The 19,902-nt window shown below is 34.0% G+C and overlaps 1 protein-coding gene across 2 annotated transcripts; it reads left to right on the forward strand.

Moving 5' to 3' along the window:
- The first annotated feature begins 1,158 nt into the window (after positions 1–1,158).
- On the forward strand, positions 1,159–19,554 carry LOC110791659 (preprotein translocase subunit SECY, chloroplastic-like). Of its 2 annotated transcripts, none has more exons than NM_001426420.1 (8): positions 1,159–1,502; positions 2,013–2,170; positions 2,272–2,657; positions 3,456–3,755; positions 3,838–3,927; positions 5,344–5,467; positions 18,036–18,199; positions 19,071–19,532. In NM_001426420.1, the coding sequence occupies exons 1-8, from the start codon at positions 1,309–1,311 to the stop codon at positions 19,290–19,292; spliced, it is 1,638 nt and encodes a 545-aa protein (NP_001413349.1). In that variant the 5' UTR covers positions 1,159–1,308; the 3' UTR covers positions 19,293–19,532. The 2 variants fall into 2 exon arrangements, with proteins under 2 accessions (NP_001413349.1, XP_021852115.1); XM_021996423.2 differs by having other exon boundaries at positions 1,222–1,502; positions 2,010–2,170; positions 19,071–19,554.
- Positions 19,555–19,902: the final 348 nt, after the last annotated feature.

The following is a 19,902-nucleotide window of genomic DNA, read 5'->3' on the forward strand; positions in this document are numbered from 1 at the left end:
GAAAATTTATCGAATGGTTTGCAAAGGGGTTCATTTATATACTTCATAGAAGAAAAAAAATCTTTAGATGATCGAGCTTTGTGAACACTTTTTTTTGCCTATTGTTTGTGATGATTAGTTGTAACAACACAATTTTCAATTTGTACATAATCCCGCACGCATCGCGTGCATATAAGATTAGTTCATCTTAAGAGAGGCTAACTCAACCTTATGTTCCTCTGAAATTTTGCACATAATGAAATATTTGCAATATTTTTTCACCCAAATTCTAGGATTCGTACCATCAAATTTAGGAAAAGATAATTTGGGATTCATACCTAAGGTTCTGGGGGAATTGAACCTTGGACTGGTGAATGAGGTCTCATCATGGTTGTTTGCAGAATCCTCGAAAGCTTGCATGAATTTCATCATCTCATCAAACTTCGGATCCATTTTCTTGTTCAGGTCTTCCAGCTTGGAGTTTTGCTCTTCATGTCGTTTTTCCAGGTTTTTGAAGTATTCTTCCATGGCAGCCTTTTTTCTGGTAGCAACATGAGCCAGAGTTAACAAGACATTTACAGAAATCTGAAAGAGAATGGCAACAATCGACTCTGAACTAATGATAAGGGAGCTTTCTAAGCTCACCTCCAATGATGATCACTGGTGATCACTGATGATTTCAGACGAGAGAAATAGATAAGAAGGAGAGAGAATGCAGAAGAGTGGAGGAATAAGTTGTTTGTATTCATTGGATTCCAAAATATAATGTATGTTTTGTTTTATAAGCTGATAAAACCAACTAACAAATTCTAACAAAATTCCTGGTTTTAAGGGAATTACTCTCAACATCTAGCTAACTAACTGCAACTAACTTTCCCACACAAAGCTAGACTTAACTAATTTGATTACAAGGAACAATCTCCTATATCAACGTAGTGCATAAATACGAGTGTTTTGCTTCATTTTCCTTATTTGTAAGTTCTATTTGTCCCCAGTAAGCATTATGAGCTATTTGAAGGTGAAGATTCTCTTATCATTTCCCCTCAAACTTTTTTTTTGACAGGACCATTCCTCCTCACTTTTAATGAGCATAGGTGACAGGAAGTGGGGAAGTATATAGGAGAAATATCAGTTCAGTATGATCCGTTATCTTGGAGAGGGGAAAAAAAAAAAAAAAAACCTTTTTTGTGTTTTTCATTTGCCAAATTCGGAATATATTTTTTTTTTTAGAAAAAAGGGCAAATTTTTTTCGCAGGAAAGGGTCCTCCAAACCAGAAGTTGGATGTGTTGAGTAAGAGGAGCAGAAACAGGGGAGAAAGGTGAGTGATAATGTTGGTTACATTTACAGAGGCAGCAGCAACTGCTTCTACTTCTTCTCTTATCTCATTTTCTCTCTCCTCTCCTCCTAAATTCCATCACAAATCCAGAATTTATGGTTGTAAGGCTACCTTTGGCCTCCGTACTAAACCCACTTCATGGATAGCTGCTGCTTCTCTCTCTTCCTCCACCACCACCACCTCAAGGTCATTAATTGCTAATTATCTTCAGTTTTTCGATCTAAATATTGTTGAATTAAGCATTTCTGGCAGTTGGATGCTTGCAATTTTGTTCTTTGAAACATTTGGATTAGTGGGTTCCATTAGTTTATTTGGATAATTTGATGCAGCGTTATGTTTTCTTTGAAATTTGTGGAAGCGGGTGCCTCTAATTTCTAAGTGTTTATTATAAATGTTGAACCTTGCTTCTTTTCAGAGTATTTTGTGTAGTAGTTGCGGTATTTTTTTCTCAGTCTTCATGCAGATTTTGACTAGAAATTGGTAGAAATTCTCATTGCAATTTTATGCATTTTGGCAATTGGGTGCTTATAATTTTGTTATCTGAAACACTTTTGGAAGAATTGATGCAATTTTATGTTTTCTGTGACATTTAAGGATATGGGTACCTCTAATTTCTAAGTGTTAACTAGTTTTTGTGCATTTATTTCGAATGGCTAGGAATTCTAATTGCAATTTTAATCATTTTATTTGTAGCAGCTGTGGAAGTTCAGTGTTTGATCCATTGGGAATAGAGCAGGATAATTCATGGGGTGTAGCTAGTGCTTGGGATGGTGTTTTGAAGTTTGTTTCACAGACTTTTGAGAGCAGTTCGGGTACACGAAAAGATAGATCATCATCAGCTCGGGGTGTTGCAGGTGTGAAATATAGCCATATTTTGTACTTAAGTGTTACGTATGATTTAATCAATGGTTGTTGTCTGAGTCTTTTTTTAATTTTGTTAGTGTTAAATTGACAGCTGCAATTGAGGATAGTTCCATTGATTTTGGGGACTTCTTTAAGGGTCCATTACCTGGGAAATTTCTGACATTGTTGGGGTTATTGGCCTTGTCTCGACTTGGGATATATGTGCCTCTTGGTGGCGTGAATCGAGAGGCTTTTGTTGGTAACTTGGATCAGAACAGTTTCATTAGTACTTTGGACTCATTTTCTGGCGGTGGTATCGGACGGCTTGGGATATGCTCGCTTGGAATTGTTCCTTTCATTAATGCACAAATTGTGTTTCAACTACTTTCCCAAGTTTACCCCAAGTTGCAAGATCTTCAGAAAAAAGAAGGTGAAGCGGGGAGGAAGAAGATTAAACAGTATACCCAATATGCTTCGGTAGGATTCGCTTTAGTACAGGTGAGGAGGTTATATATCAATTCGAAGATCTGGTTAAACTTTTTTTTCTTGAATTTCACTAGTAAGTCTTCTATAATTTGGATATATGGATATCATTTTTGAACTTTCCATATAAAAAGTTCAATACCAAGTTAACCACTATCAAAATGTACTTTAGATGTTTAATATTTGCTGATTTAGTGCAAATGGAGTATTTTGAAGTGAATGTGTCTCATGTTCTAGAACACTTGTCAGTGAAGCTAATTTGGGCAAAAAACCCTACTGAAATGGCTTCTCACCCTTAATGTTTCTGATTAGGTCGCTTAAAAGCTACTGTAGCCAAAGAATTTGCAGACAACGCTATCATCCTCCCTCACCATATGATGTCTACAGTTTCAACATCTACATTAACGTATTCTATTCAACAATAAGGAAGAATGTTATCTGCGTATCTTTTGGCTGCATTATTATTCTAAACTACCTAATTACAAACTTCTAGTACATGACCCCATTTTTTAGGGACTTTACCCACAAGCCTATGCGTTACTGTTGATTTCTCTGCTGGATTGTATCAGAGCTACCTTGCTTTGAGGTTCACCATTTGAGTCTTGTGTGAGCCACACTTCTGTTCAACTGCAAGTTTCCTATCAGTATCCTTCAACTTGAATAATTCTTCAGAGAAATCAAACTATGTCTTTTATAGGCCTTGTTTATAAACAGCTTAAGCGTTTGCAATGAATTCTCAGATGCTGTCTTAATTTTCAGTGGTTTCATTAAAACTTTGTGATACACTGATAGAAAATAATCATCCTATGTCAGGCAATCGGCCAAGTACTTTTCCTTCGGCCCTATGTGAATGACTACAGTACCGAGTGGGTTCTTTCATCTGTTATCCTGTTAACACTTGGTTCAGTATTTACAACATACCTTGGTGAACGTATCTCTGACCTAAAACTTGGAAATGGTACATCTCTTCTGATCTTCACCAACATCATCTCATACTTGCCAGCATCTTTTGGAAGGACAGTTGCAGAGGCGTATCAAGAGGGGAATTACACTGGCCTCGCTATCATAGTAGTATCATTCGTGTCATTGGTGTTCGGTATTGTATATGTTCAGGTAAATAAAAAGATTTACGTTTTAGTAGTATTAAATAACAGGAGAAGCTAGAAGCTTATATGGCTTTGACAAAATGTCTCAGGAAGCAGAGAGGAAAATTCCAATGAATTATGCATCAAGATACTCTGGTAAAAGTGGAGGACTTCAAAAGTCTGCTTATCTACCCTTCAAGGTTTGTCTTTCATCGTAGACATCAATTTAAATATACAAGCTTCAATAGTTATTACTAGTCATTTTTATATTGACGACAATAGAATGTTTTGGTGTCGCACATATATTTATGAGACCCTTGTGATGAGAGAGAGAGCGAGATAGAGACACAACGAACCAAAAAGGAGAGGTTCATTTATTTCAACACTCCCAAAAATGGGAAGTGTTAACACTTATATGTTATATCAGAACAGAGGAAGTATTTTTCTTCTGTCTCTTCCCAGACTGCCTCTTTTCTTTTAGTAATTGTGTGGATTACTAATCACCACACAGGCACACACACTTCATGTAAGCAAACCTATGAGGCTATGAGACTAGTCATTTTGGATGTTTGCATTCTCTTCTCCCATTAAGGGCATTTTCAACACTAACCATTCAGAGTGGCAGGTTTTAATACCCCAAACTCTTAATTAAAACAGAAGTGGATATGGTGGAGTTTGTTTATTTGGTCTTGGGGAAATACCCTATATTTAACGTGTGACTACATTTGGTGCAAATGAACATGGTCTACTGGAAACTTGAATAATAGTGTAAGTTATAGCGTATAATTTTGAGTTTGCAACTTTGCACATCAGATGATGGATCAATCACCATGTCCAGTACTTCTAAGGCCGGGGTAGGGAGGCAACCTTGCCGCTGCTGGATGCTAAGAGGTTGCTTCTTTTACACCCTTGAATGCAAAAATCTTTGACCGGCCTAATTTATGCTTATTGAAGAAGTGAAGCAATCGTTTTATATGACATTTGATTCAGTTCATTGTAGTTTGACACTGAATTTATTGCTAAGCTTTGGCGTCCTCCGTAGACATGAAAATTTTAATAGAAGTATAGGGTCAAACACCCTTTTTTTGGTTGACAAAAGTAGGAAAGCTGGTGTTATAAAGGTTAACAGTAGATAGATGCTCCACTAAACTAACAAAAAAAATCTACTGTTCTCAAAGTTTTGTAGTAAGTTATGTTTTTTCTGCTCTTTTGAACTAAATTGTGTAAGTTTCTGTTCTGTTCAATACAGTTCAAACGACAAAGGTTAAGTTCTGTTCAGTTCAGTATTCATAAAGCTATAATTCGATTAAATTTCAGTCCATGTCATAAAACTAAATTATTGTTCATTTCCCATTCAATTTGAAAGAACACTAGTGTGCTCCTTATCAATGATAATTTTACCATGGCTCTAGATCTTTCAATCTTCATATACATAGTTCTAGTTCGACCATCTTTCTCATCCAGCAGATAAGCTAATATTGTTGTATGATGAAACAAAAGTGAAGCGGTTTTAAGTTTTTCCTTAAGAATATGATAACTTACCTGAAACCAGACATCATTTTATTTTCTCACTCTTTGCTCTTGTCAAAAAAAATAAAAAATAAAAAATTTTGCAGGTGAACAGTGCTGGGGTGATGCCTATCATATTCTCGACATCATCATTGTCTCTTCCAGCTACACTGGCACGTTTCACTGGTTTAGATATCCTAAAGAAAGCTGCAGTTGCTTTGACCCCAGGAGGTAATACATCGTCAACTATTCCTCATATACTCTGGATTATTTTCCCTTGGAGAATTAGAATTTATGAATTGTCTTTTCACCTTCCATGGCTGCGCCAGAGCATGAGTTTCTTTCATAATGTTTTATACTGCAAATGGTTTTTTTTTAGACAACACAGAACTTTACTTTGGTTAATTCGATGGCTTTTATCAGAGAGCAAGATGTGCTCACAAGCCTCACATAAAAAACTCACAAAGAGAAACCTTAAATCAACACCAATTTGGAAAACTTTTCTTACACCCCGTCATTAGCTGTAAATACCAAAAACTTCTTACGGAGTATTATTTTCTTCCTATAGTATCTCAACACAAGTCTTAAAATTTTCCCAGGGTCCTGTACATGCTCATCACCCTTCTTACTGTCAAAAGACACTTCACCCAACCGATCCACTTAGTACTCCCTCCGTTGCCCCGCTGGGATTTTGTTGCAATTTTAATTATTGGTTGGGCTGAGTTCATGAGAAAATATTGGTGGACCGAAATGTAGTGAGTATGACCGTGTGAGAGTAAAGTGGTGATCCCCATAGTTATTTATAGTATGGGTAAATTGGAAGGGACAAAACAAAAGGGAAACTGGGCCAAAAAAGCGGGATGGAGGGAGTACAACACTACAACATTACCATCTTTTGGATCATGGGCGGAGCCAAGGGGGAGATGGGGTAGGCCATGCCCCCCCCCCCCCCCCCCCCCTATGGCTGTGAATAATATGTAATTGTCGCAATAATTAACACAAAAAATAAGTAGTTGCGATGGTAGATGTGTCCTACTCGGACAATGTGGAAGTTGATCATGTGTTCAAACCTCAACACATGCAATTATAGTTGTCCTTTCCTCCTTTTTTCTTTTCCTTTAAACTTCCATATTCTTCTTTCATTGCTCTGACAACTTTGTTATTTATTTTAAAGGTGAAAAAGAAGATTAAAGACTACTTTTTTTAAATTCTCGAAGGGATATGAATATATTTCGTATAACATACGGAGTACTTTGTAGTATATTTGGCCCCCCAATTAAAATTTTCTAGCTACGGCCCTGTTTCGGATGTGTACTGTTTCGTTAGAGTCTAGATCTTCTACATTACCCACCTGAGGTAATCAGTAAAATATCCATATCCAATTCGAAAATGACCTGAATTAACCTCATTGAACAATTGAACATCTTGCAGAGTGACCAAGTCTGAAATCTCAAACATGGCCTTATGGTATGACCTAGGCTTCTCAAAGTGCCTGCCATCATCATCATCAGAATACTCATAGTCTCACACTTTCATAAGTTGTACAAAGAGCAATCATTCTTTCATTAGTCGAATCAGCCCTATTATCATGTTTACCATTACTATACATAAAAAATTTGTCTGACTTTCATTCGTGTCCCTCCATAAAAAGGAACTCTGGATTGTCTCTTTCAGAGGCGTTAAAAATTTGGTGGGATCATGTAAGATTCATGTCGAGATATATGCTCTGTATATCTACTTTTTATAATTGTTACAAAAAGATAATAAAAGATATTAATGGTTTAGCTTGTGCCCTGGCAACGTGAAACTCCAAATAGGGCATTGTATTTAAAATCGGAGGAATTCATGTCAACATATACTTTTTATAATATTACAAAAACATAATAGAAGATATTAATGGTTTAACTTGTGCATTGGTATCGTGAAACTCCAAATTTGGCATTTATTAAAAATCGGAGGAAGGAATTGTTGTAAATTTGTAAGTAACATAGCTTTCTTATGTTATACAAATACAAATTAAGTGCAAGTGTTACTTATACGTGTTAAAATTAGGTAAACTTGACAATATGATGCAAGGGAAAGAGAAAATCAAGGAAATATATTAATATGTGAGAATGAGAGAAGTATTAGGTTTATCATTTTTTTATTAGTTTGATAGCATTATATAAATGCAATATGTAGTTCATTTTTGTAACACACATTGAGAGGTTATATATGTATTAAAAATATAATAAGTGCCTTTGTTTTTCCTCTCTATTTTATTGTGTGAAATTATTGTCTGTGAGCCTACCCTGTTTCTAACAAATTGGTATCAGAGCATAAACAAAACAAAGAAGTATTATCTTCTACTCTTTTAGTCACTTCATAAAGATTAGAAAGACTTTTATATTTCTTTGGTCCTTCACTCGAACTAGATGATTCTCCACTTGAATGCAATGAAGGTGATGATAAAATTATAAGATTCTTCTTCTATTCTCCAATCCCATATTGCCTCTTCATCAAATTCTACATCTCTGCTAATCACCGATTTGTTCGTGTTTGGATTAAACAACTTATATCCCTTATATTTTTCATCATATCCAATGAAAAGTAATTTCTCACTTCGATCATCGAGTTTGGACCTTACTTGCTTAGGAATCTGTGCATAAGCAATAGATCCAAATACTCGAAAATGTGATACTCTTGGTTTCCGTCCACTCCAAGCTTCTAGAGGCGTCACATTTTCCAAACTCTTCGCAGGGGAACGATTTGATAAGTATATTGCACATGCAACTGCTTCTGCCCAAAATTCCTTTGACATCTTCTTATTTTTCAACATGGATCTAGCCATGTTGAGAATGGTCCTATTCTTCTTTTTTGCTACCCCATTTTGTTATGGTGTTCTAGGAACAGTTAGTGGTCGGCGAATTCCATGGTATTCACAATATTTGTTGAACTCATTAGATGTGAATTCACCACATCTATCTGTTTTTAATGCTTTTATTTCATAACCACTTTCTTTATCTACCAATGCTTTGAACTTCTTAAAAGAATCAAAAGCTTCAGATTTATTATTCAGAAAACAAACCCATGTCTTCGTGCAATAATCATCAATGATAAGAATGAAGTATGAACTTTTACCGAGTGATGAGGTTTAATAGGTCCACATATAAATGCACTAGTTCAAGCGGCTTTAATGCTCTTGTGATAGATTTTTTTGGAAACGGCTTTCTAGAATGTCTTCCAAGCAAACATGCTTCATGGTAATCCTCTTACCATTTTCTTGTGTCCCAGCTCCTTTAGTTCTTCAAATTTAGGTGACCAAACCTCATGTGCCACCTCCAAGAAGGATCTTCAACACAAATATTCAAACCCATTGGACAAACCGTTGTAAATTTATTAAGAACATCCTATTTTGTCATAGAAACTATAGCTATAAGATTTGAGTTTCTATCACAAAGCCATAGCTTTTGTCCCTCCATTAAAATCTTGCAGCCATTAACCTCCAAAAGTTATCCCACATTCAAGATGTTACTTCTCAAATTTGGAATTAATTTGTGAATGAAATCTTTTAGTTCAATCATCATTGTGCCTTTTCCTTCAATCTTTACTTTTGAGCCATCTCCAAAAGTCACATCACCGGTTACACTAGTATTATGATCAACAAATTTGTTCTTAGCTCCTGTCATATGGTTACTTGCTCCATTGTCAAGATACCATGTACAATTATCATTTTTCTTGTCTTTAACTTTGAAAGCTAATAACATGGTTCCTTCTTTATTTTCAATAAGATTTGTTCACCTTTTTTGCATAACATTCGCATGAAAAATGCCCATATTTATCACAATTATAATATTGAATATTAGCCTTATTGTTATTTCTGTGGTAATTATTTAGTCCTCTACCACGTCCACGACACTAGAAGTTTCACCTCTATAAAAAATTTGGGAGTTTTGGTCATCTTTCCTCTTCCTTGACCACGTCCACTGCCACGACCACGACCTCGATGGCCCCTCTACCACGTGATTCATTTGTTTATCACGTGTATCTCATTTATTATTAAAAGAAACTTTGGCTTGCAACACTTGTTGCTCATCTTCCTTTTTTCTCTTTTTAACCATCCTAAGAGAAATCGTCAAAGAATCTGAGTCCTTATTTGACTCTTCAATAGCAACCATAATATGGTTGTTATCAAAATTAAAAGTTCCTAGTATTTATTCAACTGCATAAGAGTCTTGCATTGGCTCACCTAGCCTTTTTATTTGATTCACAATGTTTAAAACTCTTGTGAAATAATCTGAGATGGATTCTTTCTCTAACATCTCAATTTTCTAAAATTCTCCTCTTAGACTTTGAAGCCAAACCTTCTTAACTCTACTTACTACTTCAAATGAAGTTTGAAGAGTATCCCATGCTTGTTTGGAACTAGTTGCATTAGTAACTTTCTCAAACATATCATCATCCAAACCTTGATGGATGATAGCTAGTGCACTTTGATCTTTTTTCCTCTCACTTTCCAACGCTTCTTTCTCCGTATGGGTTAATTTAGACTCATCTTCGGGTTGTGTATAACCATTCTCTCTCCCAAACTCCTTGTGCACCAAGAATTGTTTTCATCCGAACAAACCTCGTATCATTTTTTTTGTGAGTCTAGGATATTGAAACGCTACAACATTATTTTTGTTCCCATATTTTATAACTAGCTCTTGGGGTGGGCTCACACATAATAATTTCACGCAATCTCTCAATGTGTGTGTTACAAAAAGAAATTACATATTGCGTTTATATAATGTTATTGCAAACTAATAAAAGAATGATATTTCTAATACTTCTCTCATTTTCACATATTAATATATTTCCTTGATTTTCTCCTTGCCATGCATCATATTGTCAAGATTATCTAATTATAACACTCCCTCTTAAACTTGACTTACTCACTATACCAATTAACTTTACATCCTATTAAAATCTTCAAAACTTCAGCAGCTTTGATGTCAGCAATTTGATCGAATGACTTTACAAATTTCAATTCAATTTCTCTCAGTTCGATGCATTGTCGGATGAAATGAAACTTTGTTCTCGCTAAGTTGGGCATATGTTAACCTCATGCTCCAACTTAACGGAGGGTGTTGAGATGTTATGATATGTTTTAGGAAAATAGTTGTTATTGTCTAGGATTGTTTCCTAAACTTAGAGTTTTTACAATTAAGGAAGATATGTTTTAAGAACGTAATTGCTATTTTTAGGATTCTTTCCTAACAATTAGTAGAAGGTACACCCAGTTGCGTGTAGCTCTACACGAAATCGGTTAAAACTACGTGGTTTTGAATGTTTTTGGCAAAAAAAAAAAAAAAAGAAAAAGAACAAATATCCTCCTAAGATTCCGGCAGATTTTTGAAAAAGGATAAAATCTTAAACTTCCAAAATCTGGCAAATAATAAGGCGTAAGAAAAGGGAAGTAAAAAAGTAAACCAAATCACCCTACCTCGTTGAAATAGTCTTCCCACAAAAGAAAATAAAATAAAATAATTACACTACCCTAAAACCACAAACGAATCAACAACAATTGCTCAAATTCGTGAATTCCGATTTTGATGACCTTCATCCATTCATGTAAGTATATATTGATGTTCTTTAAATGTCATATCCTTTGGCTAATTTCAGTTTTTTGATTTTTTTTTGATAATTTTATGTATTATTAAATAATGTTTCATGGGATTTTACACCAAAACGGTTCCTCAAGATTAAACTTTTTTGCACAAATAAGTGAAAATAAGAACATAGCGTAGTTACGTGATGTGCTTTTCTTGCTATATATGTTCTTTTATATGGACGAAATAATGTTCTTTTAATATTGTGCTTTTAATAATTTACAAATTAATGTTATTTTTATATTACGTATGCGATTTTCTTGCCATATATGTTCTTTTAAAAATGTATACTAAATAACATTGTGCTTTTAATAATTTATAAATGTTATTTTTATATTAGGTGAGGTGTTTTTCTTGCTATATATGTTCTTTTATATGGACGAACTAATGTTCTTTTAACATGTGCTTTTAATAATTTATATATATTATTTTTATATTATGTATGTGCTTTTTTTGTTATATATGTTCGTTTTTACGTACGAAATAATTTATGATGAATCCTACTGAATATTCTACTCTTTAAACTAATATATATTCACCAATTAAAAGAATATAGTTTTTCCATAAATTTGTAAATTTTTTAAGATATTGATGGAAATAATTTTTAAAGATATTGATGGAATCTTTGACTTTTGGTTTTATTAAAGAAACTGATTTTTTTGAAAACAGGCATGATTTGCGCTTTTTTGGCGGAAGGGAGTTATATTTGTGATTTTTTTTTTTCTTTTGCCAAAAACCTTCAATACGACGTAGTTTTACCCGTTTGCGTGTAGAGCTACATGCAAATGAGTGTAACTTAGAGTTTTTACAATTAAGGAAAATATGTTTTAAGAACGTAATTGCTATTGTTTAGGATTGTTTCCTAAATGTAGAGTTACCTTAATTAGGATAGCTTGATGTACTATATATATTCATGCATAAATTCCATCAAGGTCAGGTTTTGACCCTTTAATCACTTTTCACATTATGGCAGGGCACTGACTAGCTTTAGAGATACTGATGTGGTGGGATTAGATGAAATTTGTATGTGAACGGATAAATAACTAAACATATTTTACTTGTGATTAGAGACGTGAAAATCTAAAGAGGAACCATGTTACAAAGAGGTACGGAGGGGGTACTTGATTTGGCACTTTTTAGCAATATGCGATATGCTTTAGAATCTAAAGTTAATATTAAGTTATAAGATCTTTTAATTTGTTTATGCACGTGTTTTATTTGGTGGTGAGAATACGTTTAGCGGAAGATGGAAGATGTAATGGGATCATGCTCTTTCTTTCTGGGTTTGTCACTTGTATTTGGTTTATTTTATTGTTGTTGTTAAAAATAGAGAGCATCATTCATTGTCTTTAAATTAAGAATTTATTTTTAGATATTACTAAGTTACTTTTGATTTAGTTTTAATATCATTCAAATTTAAGTTAACTATTTACGGTGTTTATGTAATTAAAATAGTTATATAAGCAATTATAAGATATACGAAATATATCATATTAAAAATATATTAAAGAATAATATACTCCCTCCGTCCCTTAATACTCGCACCAGTTTGACTGGTGGGGAGTTTAAGACACTTGAATTGACTTATTAATTTAATTGGGTGTTATTTGATAGTGGGGTATTTTTTTGAATATAGTTAGTGGGAAATGTGTAATGGGTGGGGAGTGGTGAGTGGGGGGTGTGAATTTTTAAGTGATTTTTTATAGGGTGTAGGTGGGTTAGTAGGTTAGTGTGAGAAATAATATAATATTGGTAAAAATTTTCATTTATAGAAGCGGTGTAAGTATTAATGGACGACCCGAAAAGGAAAGTGGAGCGAGTATTAAGGGACAGAGTGAGTAATCGTTTATTATATAAGTATTGTTTATGCTCTGATACCACTTTTTGGATATTGTGCTAATTGTGCATAAATGATACTTCCTCCGATTTTTAATATTTCCAACGTTGGTAACTTTTACGCATGCCTATGCAAAACTTTGATCATTAATATCTTAAATTCTCTTTAAGAAAAAAATATAAAAAGTTCATATTTTGAAAATACAAATTGAGACGAATCTAACAAGATCCTACATGATTATGTTTTATCTTATGTATATAAATCACCAACAATAGTCAAAATTGAATATGTGAATAGTGTAAAATACACAAACGTTGCGAGTATTAAAAATCGGAGGAAGTATATAATAAACGAATATATTATTATTCAATACTCCATCCGTCACAGATTAGTTGTTACACTTTCCTTTTTCACCCGTCCTAGATTCGTTTACACTTCTAAATTAGGAATGACTCCACAATTATTATATTGTCTCTCTTTTCCCACTAATTTTCTTTTTGTCCCCACATCCTCTACATTCAATTAAAAAAAATACCCCACTAACTTCTATTACATCTACTTTTCAATAAAATAACAATTGATAACCAAACAACCACTTATCACCTAAAACTTTGTGCAAAGGTAAGTATAACAACTAATCTGGGATGGAGGGAGTATAATTTTTGATATGATATATTTCTTATATTATAATGCTTATGTAACTATTCTAATTACAGAAACACCGTAAATAGTTAAGTTAAATTTTGAATGATATTAAAACTAAATCAATATTAATTTAGTAATATCTAAAAATAACTTCTTAATTTAGAGAGAATGAAGGATGCTCTAAAAATAACTTCTTAGTCTACTGATGGGTGAAAGCATAACTGAGCAACGGGTGGTGCAGAAAATGTTATTAATTTGTCAAAAAGATTCAATACGGTTGTACAAATAATTGAAGATGCAAATGATCTCACAACATTATCTCTCGTGGACTTTCTTGGTTCTCTATGAAGTCATGAACAAAAAATGACTATTAGGGATAATGAAACATCTTAAGAGGGTCTAGAAGGAGCTTTTCAATCAAGCAGAATAATTCATGCAACAATAAGGAGAGAGATCGAAAAGGTAAATTTCCTCCTTGCAAAATTTGCAAAATACAAATCATGAAGAAAAAAATTGTTGGCACAAGGGAAAACCTCAATGCAATTATTGCAAGAAATTTGGTCATACAGAAAACGAATGCAGGTTTAAAAAGCAACAAGCGAGTGTTTCAGAGACAATTGATGAAGAAGATATCTATTTTATGCTAATCAAAACGATAATAAATCTATTTTATGCTAATCAAAACGATAATAATAAAATAGATGATTGGCTTATAGATAGTGGATACACAAATCATATGACCAAGCGATCTGACATTTTCACCAACATTGACACATCTGTTAAAATCCTTATCAAAATGGGTAACAGAGGAATGGTGAAATCTGAAGGCAAAGGTACAATCGCAGTTCAAACAAAGATAGGAACAAAATTGATTAAAGATGTTCTTTATGTCCCTGGTTTAAATATGAAAATCTGCTTAGTGTTCCTCAGATGATTTAGAATGGATATTCCGTCCATTTTAAGGATGAATCATGTGCAATATTGGATCCGCAAAGAAATCAAGTTGCTAATGTCAAAATGCAACAAAAACGTTTTCCTTTGAATTGGCACAAGGAGATGAAGTTGCATGGCACAAGCGTTTTGGTCATAGTAATTTCCAAAATCTAAAACTTCTTTCACAGAAAAATATGGTGAAAGGATACCAGTTATCTCAAATATAAATGTTGTCTACAAGGTTGTCAATTAAGAAAAATGAAGTCAACCATTTCCAAAGGGACTTGCACAAAGAGAAACAAAGAAATTGGAGCTCGTAATATAGATGTATGTGGTCCAGTGAGAGCTCTTTCTCTGGATGATAGCAAATATTTCATCTTGTTCATTGATGATTTTCTAGGATCACATGGGTATACTTCAAGATCGTTTGGAAGTTTTTAAAATATTTAATAAATTCAAGAACTATGTTGAGAAAGAAAGTTCTTCACAAATAATGAATCTTAGAAGCGACTACGGAAAAGAATATACCTCATTGGAGTTCAACAATTTTTGTGATGAGGAAGGTATAACATCAACTAACCGTTCCGTATACACCGCAACAAAATGGTGCAACCGAAAGAAAGAATAGAATTGTAATGGAGATGGCAAGATCAATGCTCAAGGATAAGGAAATGCCTAACAAGTTTTGGGCATAAGCAGTCTATACATCCGTGTATCTTCAAAATCGACTTTTTAACAAAAACAATAGAAGGTCGAACACCAATTGAAGCATGGACTGGATATCAATCATCAGTAAGTCATTTAAGGGTGTTTGGATGCGTATGTTACACTCATATGCTTGAGCAAAAACGTCAAAAACTTGATGATAACGATGAAAAAGGTATTTTTCTCGGCTATAGCTCTCAGTCTAAAGGATTTAGGGTATATAAAATCAAAGTTCAAGTTAGTAGAGACGTAGTCTTTGATGAAAATGCTACATGGAATTGGGAGCAAAATGACTTTGAAAGAAGGTATGTTACAACACCAACATTCCAAAAAGATCGTCCTACACCACCAATTTCATCTCCGAATGACCAAAACAGGTCTACATTCGCAGGAGGAGACTGGTAATAATTCAAATGAACCCGACTCTCACATACATGAATCACCTCCTAGAAGGACTCGAAGAATTTAAGACATATATGACACTATTGAAAGAATTCTAGATCTTGATCTAGAACAATGTGAATTTTGTTGTCACGCTACACATGAACCAGTTAACTATGAGCAAGCCTCTCAAGAACAATGGAGAGCTGCTATGAAAGAAGAAATTCGCATGATTGAGAAAAACCAAACATGGGAAATGCAAGATAAGCCACCTAACAAAGATGTCATTGATGTAAAATGGATATACAAAACAAAACTCAATCCAGATGGTTCAATTCAAAAGCACAAAGCCAAACTAGTAACGAAAGGATATTCACAACAATTTGGCATTAATTATAATGAAACATTTGCGCTCCGGTATCAAGACAAGATACCGTAATTCTTGCTCCAGATTCACAATGAAAATAGAAATTTTATCAACTAGATGTTAAATCTGGCTTTCTAAATGGATTTCTTCAAGAAGAGATCTATATTGAACAACCTCTTAATTTTGTCGTGGAAGGAAAATAAGATAAAGTATTGAGATTGAAGAAAGCTCTATACAGACTCAAGCAAGCTCCGCGAGCTTGGTATAGTAGAATTGATGGTTACTTTACTCAACAAGGTTTCAAGAGGAGTCTTAATGAAGCAACCTCATACATCAAGAAAGATGGATCACACATTGTCATCTTATCTCTTTATGTGGATGACCTATTCATTACTAGGAATGATTTATCAATGATAGAAGCGTTTAAGCAAGATATGATTAGTCAATTAGAAATGACTGATCTTGGCTTAATGAACTATTTTCTGGCTACGGAGATTAAGCAAACAGAAGAAGGGATCTTCATAAGTCAAAAGAAATATGCACAAAACATCTTAAGAAAGTTTAAGATGAAAAATAGAAAACTAACATCCACTCCTTTAGCTCAAAATGAGAAGTTGAACAAAGAAGTTCAGAAGATGCTGATCTAAACAATACAAAAGCATAATTGGGAGCTTATTATATCTAACTGCTACAAGACCAGATATGATGTATGCTATAAGCATGTTAGCAAGGTTTATGCAGAAACCAAGCCAAATACATTTGCAAGCAATTAAGAGAGTTCTTCGCTATCTAAAAGGAACCTCAGATTATGGAATATGGTATACGCCAAATAAAAATTTGGAACTAATTGGATATTCGGACAGTGATTGGCTGGATCTATCGATGATATGAAAAGTACATCGGTATACGTGTTTTCACTTGGAAATGGCGTATTTTCTTGGCTTAGCCAAAAGCAAGATACTGTGGCTCAATCTACGGAAGAAGCTGAATATATTGCAGTATGTGCAGCCGCAAATCTGATAATATGGGTTAGAAGAATTTTTGCAGAAATGGGTGAAGTTAAAAAACAACCCACAAAGATATTCTGCGATAGTATATCTGCTATTGTTATAGCCAAGAATCCAGTTCTACACCGAAAAACAAAACATATCAAAATAAAATATCACTTTGTTCGAGAAGTTAAAGTGAAGGAAAGATCAGCGTTGTTCATTGTATTTCTGAAGAACAAATTGCTAACATATTTACAAAAGCACTTCCGAAAGCAAGGTTTGACCGATTAAGAGAAAAACTTGGCGTTCAAAGGAAGCTCTTCAAGGAGGAGTGTTAAAAATAAAAGAGAAATTTTCTTTCTCTCTAAATTAAGAAGTTATTTTTAGATATTACTAAATTACTATTGATTTAGTTTTAATATCATTCAAATTTAAGTTAACTATTTAAGGTGTTTATGTAATTAAAATAGTTATATAAGCATTGTAAAATATAAGAAATATATCATATAAAGAATTATATTAAAGAATAATATATTCGTTTATTATATATTTTTTATGCACAATTAGCACAATATCCTAACAATTCTCTTAGCATAGGCATAGCACAATTTGATACTACTCCGTATGTTTTAATTAATCAGTCGAAATGAATGATTTGCATCCAAATGCTATCACCAATTTCTTTCCCTCCCTTACCTTAGCCAAACCCAATACCTAACACAACATGGGAAAATGGACCCCCTTTTCTCCCCTTCCCTCCAAACACACTGTTAGTATTTAAACTAGTACTTTAGTGGTATGTTCTTGTCAATGTATGTGGCATGTAATAGGTTTTAGTTGCATTGTCATTTGTCACAAACTCACTGGGTGCTTTAGTATATACTTGTATTTTTCTTTTTCCTTACCGCTACAGGCGCAGCCCTTCCTCTGCGTTGCATCTTTATGCTAAAAGAGTGATTTCTTCACTGTCCATGACCTTTATTTACATGCATGGTTATCCTCTGCTGTGTGTTTACTTAAGAAATGCAAATGTCTATCTGTCTTTAATAATTTGTTACGTAGTACTTGTGGTGTTTGACATGGACACACTCTTGGAGTAACAGAATGAGGTTGATGTAAAAAAGCTTGACGGTGAAGGTCCTGAATTAAAATGCGTTTTAGTTTGGCTGTCTAATACTATATTTGAATTTTGGATGTGCCAAGTTAGACTTAGAGGTAGTAATTTTGTGATGCTATCAAGTCATGTTATAATCGTAATTTTTTATGTTTTGAACATCTGAATTTCACCAGTTTTTTTGTTGTTGTTTTGCAGGTTCATTCTATCTTCCAACAAACATCCTATTGATAGCCTTCTTCAACTATTACTACACTTTCTTGCAATTGGACCCTGATGATGTGAGTGAACAACTGAAGCGTCAAGGTGCATCAATTCCACTTGTCCGGCCTGGTAAAAGTACAGCTGCATACATTAAAACGGTAAACCTTTTTTTAACGGTAAACTGTGTTAATTCTAGACTGTTAAGATAGCAGCTATATTGCTTTTGTTTCTAGCTAATGATACATAGGGCTGCAAATGAGCCGAGTAATAACCTTATCGAGCTAAGCTTGTTAAGGAATATTGGTGTTCGAGTAGGCTCGAGCTTGAACGAGCTTTTATTTTTTTGTTCGAGCCAGGCTCGTTTAGTAAAATACTTGCCCGGGCTCGGCTTGAGCTTGCTCGTTTGTATTTCGAGCTCGAACTCAAATCGAACGAGCTTTAGTAAACGAGTTTTGCAACCCAACCTTTTTATAATGATAAAAAAAAAAAAACTATTTTAATAGTTAAAAATCATCAAAACTGTAATATCAAAATTACATCGGCCATTGCAATTTGCAAATGATAGTCTGCTAGTCTGAAGGAGTAGCTAATTTGGAAGTCAAGAAAAATTCTTGCTGATTGTCGTGATTGAGAAGACTAGGAGAGGAAGCATGCAATATGAATATAAGATTTACGGATTTTGATTGACTTAATTGACAAAATTCAAGCAAATATACATTGACTATTGAGATTCTAGATATAATTCCTAAAATTTGTTTATTTTTTACTCCCTCCGTTTCTTTTTGTTTGTTACGTATTCCTTTGTTTATAAAAATTATCACATCATGCCGCCTCTCCAACCTTGTATAGACATACCCATTTTACGGAGTATATAACAGAAAATTGTCTGCCCCTTTTTTCTTTTTACTTGATCATCAAAACTAGCTCTACTGTTTAGGCATTTGAAACTTGTATTACGAATGTGTTTAGCTTCTGCAATATGCTGTTATGGTGCATACTGCTGCTAATTATGAACTGTTGGACATGCAGGTTCTGAGTCGAATATCAGTCCTTGGTTCGGGTTTCTTGGCAATACTAGCTGCTGGTCCAGCCGTAGTTGAACAAGCTACTCACCTCACTGCATTCCGAGGGTTTGCAGGCACGTCTGTCCTCATCCTTGTCGGTTGTGCAACAGACACTGCCAGAAAAGTTCAAGCCGAGCTTATTTCTCAGAAATATAAGAACATCGAATTTTACGATCTTGAAAAATGATCTTAAAACTTCAAGGCGTAGTACATATGTGTTGGTATTGATCTCCTCAGTTACATCGTGCAGTAATTTTCCTTGTATTTCTAAATCTTTTACTCTATTATATATTTATATATATATCGAAAACTTTCTAAATTAACACAACAATACTGAACACAACTCAAATCATACAAAAGAGAGGTCTTGTCAAAATAATATGATGTGAATCTGTATCATCTTATTGATTTCAATTTTCAAGTAGAGATTATTGCTTTGCTCTTCTCAACTGATTTCTTTACTGAACTTATTACGTTCAATTCTTTTTGTTGAACCTTAATTTAACTAGAGACAGGATCAAATTGAAAGACGATGTGAGAAATGACAAGACTTACATTAGCTATATATCTAGTCATTTGCACGATCGGCCTGCCTTTAAAATGCCAAACCAAGATATCTATCCTCCGGGGAGGAGAGAATGTTGCATTAGCACAACTGACATAGATCATCCCCTCTGATTTTAATATAATGAAAATTCAATTATTCAAATATCTTAGAAATTTAAACCTAATAAAAAGAAGGGCTGGGTTAGGCCATGGCCAAAATTTCAGCCCATCATCTCGGGCTGGGTAAAAAT

The sequence above is a fragment of the Spinacia oleracea genome, chromosome 2, assembly GCF_020520425.1.
Source record: "Spinacia oleracea cultivar Varoflay chromosome 2, BTI_SOV_V1, whole genome shotgun sequence".
Lineage (NCBI taxonomy): Eukaryota > Viridiplantae > Streptophyta > Magnoliopsida > Caryophyllales > Amaranthaceae > Spinacia > Spinacia oleracea.

Excerpts from the sequence above, each read along its gene's own strand:
- LOC110791659 (XM_021996423.2), top strand. The coding sequence starts at position 1,309 with ATGTTGGTTACATTTACAGAGGCAGCAGCAACTGCTTCTACTTCTTCT. Across the intron at positions 1,503-2,009 it reads TCCACCACCACCACCTCAAG|CAGCTGTGGAAGTTCAGTGT; the intron begins GTCATTAATTGC and ends TTTTATTTGTAG. Across the intron at positions 2,658-3,455 it reads TAGGATTCGCTTTAGTACAG|GCAATCGGCCAAGTACTTTT; the intron begins GTGAGGAGGTTA and ends ATCCTATGTCAG.